At 34.4% G+C, this 7,703-nt stretch overlaps 1 protein-coding gene across 1 annotated transcript; it reads right to left on the reverse strand.

Moving 5' to 3' along the window:
* Positions 1-362: 362 nt before the first annotated feature.
* On the reverse strand, positions 363-2,818 carry LOC122055052 (zinc finger MYM-type protein 1-like). Its single transcript, XM_042616452.1, has 2 exons — positions 763-2,818; positions 363-484 (listed from the first exon to the last, which is right to left on the reverse strand). The coding sequence occupies exons 1-2, from the start codon at positions 2,816-2,818 to the stop codon at positions 363-365; spliced, it is 2,178 nt and encodes a 725-aa protein (XP_042472386.1).
* Positions 2,819-7,703: the final 4,885 nt, after the last annotated feature.

Raw genomic sequence — 7,703 nt, forward strand, 5'->3', positions numbered from 1 at the left:
TGACTCATCTAGCGAGCTAGTAAGCCATAGTGTAGGACCAAAAATCTAGACCACATTCAGTGTCGGACCTGTAATTTTGGGGCCCGAGGCGAGCACCAAAAATGGTGCCCTCAAACCTTGATATTCATAGATTTTTCAATTCAACGTAAATATAACTATATTTGTAACATGAATTCTAAAAATTAAAGATAAACAAAATATATCATCCAAAATAATTTGTCATAAACAAATGAAGATAAAGTCAAGATGATCCAAACAAAATATAAAATTCATATTAGGAACAAGTATATAATCACTTGAAAATTGCTCGCCTCGCAGTTCTAGAAGCAAAAGTATTAATTAAGTTTGCATAATCAACTTTCTCAACCACTTTTTTCTCGATAGATAACATAGCCAAGCCATTTAGTCTTTCTTGTGACATAGTTGATCGGAGATAAGTTTTGATCAATTTCAACTTGGAAAAACTCCTTTCGGCAGATGCAACTGTAACTGGTATAGTCAGCAAAATTCGATAAGCGATATAAGCATTTGGATAACAACCATCCATTTTCTTCAAATAATTTAGCACATCAATCGCTCTTTTTGAATCTCTTGGTAAAGAGTGTCTTAACAACTTTAGTTCTAGATATAAATCTGATCTATCAACATCGGAGTGACCATCATGTGTTAAAGAATCTTGAAGATTGACACATGAGTGCAAGAGACCATCATCATCAATAGACTTCAATTTCTCCAAACTAAATAAAAATCCAAATGTTTCTTCATATTTTTGAAATTGTTCAAACCGAGTTTGAAGTGAAGAAAGTGCTTGATCAATTATAAATAAGAAGTAATTAACTCGAAAAGATTCTTTAGGAGACTGGGCTACCTCTTCCCTGTTGATTTCATCAAATTGTCTCTTTCTTCGAATGATGCGTTTTTCACGAAAAATAGGTTCAATTCCCATTTCACTTGCAATATGTTCAGCTTCGATCAATGCTTGATCAAATCCAGATTCTCTAAATTCTTGGAGAGAAGAAATAAGTCCCTTTAATTGTCTAATAGCCATAACAATATCCATATTCTTTGCTTGGAGAAACTTACTAACAATGTTAATCTCATATAACAACTTGTACCAAATTACCATTCCAGACACAAATTCAAAATTCTCAAGTTCGAATGATGCCAAACCCTCAGCTTCGCTCTTTATTTTTGAGTCATCAGAAATGTTTGCTAAATCAATTAAAGCATCTGGTATTTTTGAAGTTTGATCTTTTATGGACTTCACACTTTCAACAAGGCTTTCCCATCGTGTTTGTGATAATGGCTTGACTGTAAGACCTTGCACATGATCTTTGAAGATTTGCCACCGCTTGGTAGAAGAAGAGAATAACGAATATATGCGTTGTATAACACCGAAAAAAGACATTGCTTTAGGACAACATTTCACCATATCACATAATGTGAGATTAAGACTATGACATCCACATGGAGTGTAGAAAGCTCTAGGATTAATTTCAAGTAATCTACTTTGTACACCCTTGTGCTTTCCTTTCATATTAGATCCGTTGTCATATCCTTGACCTCTTATATTATCAATGTCAAGTTCGAGATTGCTCAAAATATTTTTAAGCTCTGTAAAAAGCCCAAGCCCTGAAGTTTCATTAACTTTTAAAAATCCTATCCAAAATTCTTCAATCGCTATTGCATTTTCTGAATCATCCACACATCTAATTACAAGGGACATCTGCTCCTCGTGACTTGCATCTGGAGTACAATCAAGTATGACAGTGAAATACTTTGCATGTTTAATTTTTGCAACAATTGAATTTCTTACTTCAGCCGCCAACATCTGTATCAATTCATTTTGGATTTTGGGCCCAAGATAAGTGTAATGAATCTGTTTTTCTTGAACACGCCGAAGGTGTTCCTCCATTATTGGATCAAATTCAGCAATCATTTCAATTAGCTGCAAAAAGATTCCATTATTCTCAACATAAAGCTTCTCATCATCTCCCCGGAGTGCCAAATTATTTTTTGCAATTCTTTGCACAACTGCAATTATTCTTTTCAATACTTGTTTCCAATGTTCTCTCTCTTTGTTAATTGCTACTTGCATATTTTCATCAATTGTTTTTTTCTTTCGAAGTCTTGTTTCTAATTCGATCCAACTAGTCATGCAATCAATATGATCTCTACTAGTTTCATGAAGACTGAGACATCGACTGATATTCTTCCAATATTTGTATCCTTCATCAACTAGATGACCAAGTTTCATTGTGGTTCTTTGAGTCTTGAATAATTTGCAACAGAAACAGAAGACCTTGTCCATTGAAATAGAATACACTAACCATCTTCTATCACTTTTCTCACCATTTGACAACTGCCTCTTATAATGTGATGGATTGAAGTGTCTTCCGGTATTATCAAGAGGAAACAAAATACCATCATCTCTTTTAGGACCTCTTTCAACTAGAAAGTCCCTAATATTTGGAATTTTGTCCCAATTTCCTGGTTCATCAACATTTAAAGGAAACAAGATCTCTTGATTTATGTCTTCATCACTGTCATTTTTAGGCATACTGGCTTCACCTTTATCATTTTCAGATTCTTTTGGATCTTTATTGTGAAGTTCATTCAATTCACTATGTTCTTGATCATTCAACTTATTATCAGTGTCATCCTGATTCATTTGTTCTACTAATTCTATTTGCTCTGCTTTTTGGCTGCTAGTGAAATACTTATTAAGACTTCCTGCTTGGCTTTGAATTAAAGTTTCTTCCTTTTGTTTTTTCTTCCTTTTTTCTGCTCCAGACAATTGTTTTCTTATAGGAGGCATATTTGCTAGAAGCCTAAATATTAATCTGCACCGATAGTTCATAGATTAAAATAATTTCAACATCTAAATGCAGGAAAAATTCACTAAATCATAATACATGTAAATATCATCATGCTAAATCATATCATATTTTTATCTACTTAAAACTATTGCTGGCTTAAACGAAATGTTCATTAAGGGCTTGAACACCAAAAACATTCAACAAAAAAGTCAAAAATAATAAAAATCAGAGAAATTGGATGTTAATTAATATAGTTTTCCTTTAAGTTCAACTATCATTGGCATATTTAATATCAAGCCGCATTAACATTTCAATAGCGTTATCTTTAACAAGAGACGAAAGGTTACTGAATTAAATAAGAATTCATAAGATTAATGACAAGAAATGTGAGAGATAGAAAAAAAAAAAAAAGAAACAACAGTTGCGTGACATAAAAAAATAGAAAGAAAGTGACCTACTTACCTTTTTTAAAGGATTTTGTTCCTCTAAGAGAGGAAGAGATCAACAAAACTTTGATTGTTAAAGAGAATCAAGAGATCAACGTGACTTTCTTCTAGCGATAGAGATAAATGAAGATAGAGCGATAATTTTAGCGATCCTTTAACGCCTTGAGCAGCAGCGGCTGTACACTTCATATGGATATGTAGGGTTATATTTTGATAAGTATAATTTTTTTAATAAAAAAATGGGCCCCTTCAGCAGTTGGGCCCTGAGGCGGCTGCCTCACGGGCCTTATAGAAGGTCCGGCCCTGACCACATTAAGTAATTTATTAGAATTATTATTTTCACTTAATTTATATTTGTGTTTCATATCTAATTTGTTATTTTGGCAGTGTCCTCAAATTGTTTTTAATTTGTAGGTTTATGACTATTTTATCCCTAGTCGTGCCACTAAGAATGATTACATGTATAGAGAGATAGTACCTACTTAACTAAACAGAATCTGAAAATCACTAAAAATACAGACGGATGTATAGTTTTAAGGGGGGAAATATATAAAACTTGAATAACAGCCAGAATGTTATTTATTTTAACTAAAAGGAAAGAGCATTCAGGGTAAACTTATTACAGTATTGCAGCGTCATGTTTCCTTTACTTGTTTTTATATGATTTTCCCTTTCTTTAATTTGGTATCTGGAGATGAATCACTCTCATTTTGATCGTCAAAAGAAAGTTAAAAGGTTGATAGAAAAGGCACAGTACAGAGAACTTTGAAACCCTTGTTGTATTTGCATGTCAGCGCATTTTTTTCTTTAGTTTTTGTGCCCATAATTCCACATGCGCACACGAACATAAAGCTAACAATCCAATTGGGACCCCGGTTTGCCTTACTTTTGTGGTTTTTTTTCCTTTTTCTTTTTTTTTTTTTGTTTTTTTTACTTTATCTTTAATTTTATTTTCCCTCCAGATTAATTAAAGAGGGAAAAGCAAGGCGAGTCGAAACTAAAAATGGAAAAAGGATTCCCACTCAGGCGACTCCAGGTCTGCTATCTTTTATAAAGTTCTCTAAATCTTGCCTTTTGTTCTTGTTTTTTTTTTATATAAAATTGTGATCCTAGATTTGTATGAGCAGCTAAATAAGTATTCTATTTAAAATTTTAGGCCAATCAGTTTGAACTATTAGAGTGCATTTGGTACATAAGAATGGAATGAGAAGATGGAATAAAAATGATTTATTCTCATATCAATTTCAATTTAATATTTCGATGGCTAATTTGAGGAAGAACAATGCATTCCAAAAAAAATTCATGAATGAAGATGGAGCAAGCCAGCTGGGATCGATGAGCTAATCAAGTTGGGTGAGTAGGATAGGTTGACTGAGTTGGGTGGATTGCATGGGCTATACTACATCCATCGCTAATCGGTCCGCTAAAGAATTTAGTGACTGATTTAGCCATTCACTCTGATTTTAGTCGCGAACGGTTAGCTAAGTGATTGATTATGACAAATGGGTCGGTTGGGCATCGTGGATGATTAGGAAAGGCACATTGGATGTGTCAATTGGATTGGTTGGTCAGTTTGGCCAAGCAAGAAAAACTAGTGAGATAGGTAAGATTGATCGAACTAGTCGTGTGAAACATGTCATTTAGGCTAGCAAGCCCATGGCCCTTGGTTTGGCATGCAAGCAAGGTGGGCTAGATGTTATAGGTGAGTCGAATGGGTCATTATGTAGAGCAACTCAATTCAATTGAGTAGGTTGGTCAGGTTGAGTGAATCATAAGTCGTGCGAAAGATAGCTCGGTCAAGGTTTAGGCAAGTGGTTGGTATAATCAAGCGACATGATTAGTAGACTAACAAGACTAGGTGAGTGGCGAGCTGTGCTTACTTGATTGGGTTAGTCAGATTGAGTGGCTAGCCAAGTTAGTTAATTTTGGCTGGCTGAGATGGCTAGTAGGCTAGTGAGCGAGTCAAGTCAAACAACTTACATACCAAGTGGACCTGTCTAGACTAGCATGCGATTGGCTAGGTGGATTGGTTATATCTAGTAGGCAAAAGTCTGGGCGAGCTAGGTGAACTAATTGGGTTAGATAGCTCAGTAATATAATTCAATTTATTGTCGATTTTAATTTGAATCAACTAACCAATAATTTAGTCGACTAAAGTGAGCTGAGTCTATTAGGTGTAGTTGACTGACTAAAATAATTGACTTTCTATTTATTTTGAGTTGATTGAATACTTGACTCAATTTGAAATTCAAAGAATATAACAATCGAGTGGATTTCATCGATTTGAGCCAATTGACAAGAGTTTGGAGTTGATCCGGATGGAATTGAGTTTAATGGTATTGTTATTTAGTCATCTAAAATTGTGATTACCCTGATGATAAGTTTCATATTTGGGATATTCATCTTCCTCTCTATCCATCATGTGGAATCTTATGAGTCGAGTAGATCTGTTAGGCCATTGACTAAGCACTCACAATAGAATAATAGCTCATGTAATTAATAAAGAATTTAAGAAGCAAAAGAGTTAAACCTAAATTCAAGCATTTCATGTGTGATGTTATTAGATTATTGCAACTAAAGGAAGGAGGAAGATAGAATAAAAAAAATCCCTTTTTCATTGATTTCGTTTTCTTTTTTTAGTTGTTATAATGTATTTAATTTACGCTGACTAATTCTGTAGTTGATAAGCTCGACTCTTTAATTTATCAAAATTGGGACTTGATCCTTAGATAACTGATAAAGTGGTGCATCCTAATCCTTCTCTGGAAGAGGACTGCTTGACCTTTAACACTCGGAGATCTGACAAGCCACAATGCCAACGTTGTGCTCCAGGTTTGCAACAATTCAATTCATGTTCATGATCAGCAAACACTTGATTGTTTCTATCAGACCAGAGAATCCATATAGACTGCCAAATTTCCAGTGCAATCTCGCAATCAAATTTGTTCCTTTATATCAGCAGTATGCGTTGAAGGACCATTTCTTCAGATTCTGCACAGGCAACCCAGATATGTCGTATCTAGCAATATCTCAACGATGAAAAAGGTGGGCACAGGATGATTCCTCCTCATTTGTGCACAAAGGCCACAGGGTGGTACCAATGGTGTTAACTTTATTGTTCAGAGCTAACCGTGTAAAAGCTTTCACTTCATTGACACCAAGGAATTCCAACCATTGCTCGCGAAAAGGCTACAGACTCTTCAGTCTGTTTGCAGGCACTTTAGAAATAAGTTAACAATTAATGGTATTTCTAGACCTATTGATCTGTTTGGTATAACCCAATAACTCCCTTGGGAAAACCATTGAAGATCTTGAGTATATGATCAGAATCATCATGCTGTAACTCAAACTGTTCATTTAGCAAGTGCATATTCTTGTGAAGTTCAAGAAAATACGGAAAAAGAATCTATTTGTTTTCAAACCTGAGTATATACTTCTTCATAGGATAAATAATTGAACTGTAAAGTTTGTTTTCGAAAGTAGTAAAGTATCTCTACCTCGGAATGCTAAATCTTTCTCTTCCTTAATTAAGCTGGATGCTCGCATTAATGTACCAGATTTTATTGTTTGAAGCTCAGTAAATGCATGGGCTTCCACAGTACTGCAACATTTGTATACACATCATTAAATGAAGGCCAGAATTTTGGGGAACATTAATGCTCATTTATCAGCCTTAACTCATTCTTCGATTCGTGCGTGGTCCATCTTTCTTCTCAATATGATCCATAAAACTTCTAGTTTTATCAAGTATTGAAGGGAAAATATATGAAACTCGTAGAGTAAAAATGTTTGTTTTTTTTTCTTGTATTAGTTGCTGAGATAAGTGGAGAAATATTGATCAGATTTAATTTTCTTATGATTCAATTGATGCGAAGGGCTGCAAATGTTTAACAATTAATTAAGTTTTTTATTATTGATTTGATAAGTTCACGAGAAGTTGCCTCGAGAGCGATAGATTACTTTAGAGAATGGTCAATCAAAACTTTGGGTGTTTGTGTTGAAAATGGGTTGGGTAATCAAAAGCCTAATTCAAGCATTTGAAAGGTAAGATATATTTTCCAGTTTGCATATATTAATCCACATTTCTATTAAATTAAAGGTAAAAATTACTCATACTCAATGTAAGATTTGGATCACACGATGGCAAAAAGACGAATATGTTCGCTCCCAGCGCCCCCGTCAATCCGTCCCAAGGCCAACACGGAGGAAGTAAGATTTAGATCACACGCTGGATATATGCGTTGACAAATGTGTTCATTAATTTTCATGCAAAAAATCATGAATACACTGTTAGCATCGGGGACTCAAATAGAAGGGGTGAAGAGGTACAAACATCGAAATAGAAGTATTTTGATTGCTATTGCAAACACAATCCTTAAAACTTTGATCCTATTTTTGCATCTTGATGACTCATTAGATGATTCATTTCCTTAGTAAT

This window comes from Zingiber officinale, chromosome 3B (genome assembly GCF_018446385.1).
Source record: "Zingiber officinale cultivar Zhangliang chromosome 3B, Zo_v1.1, whole genome shotgun sequence".
NCBI classification, from domain to species: domain Eukaryota; kingdom Viridiplantae; phylum Streptophyta; class Magnoliopsida; order Zingiberales; family Zingiberaceae; genus Zingiber; species Zingiber officinale.

Excerpts from the sequence above, each read along its gene's own strand:
- LOC122055052 (XM_042616452.1), bottom strand. The coding sequence starts at position 2,818 with ATGCCTCCTATAAGAAAACAATTGTCTGGAGCAGAAAAAAGGAAGAAA. Across the intron at positions 485-762 it reads TGAACAATTTCAAAAATATG|GTTGCATCTGCCGAAAGGAG; the intron begins AAGAAACATTTG and ends ATACCAGTTACA.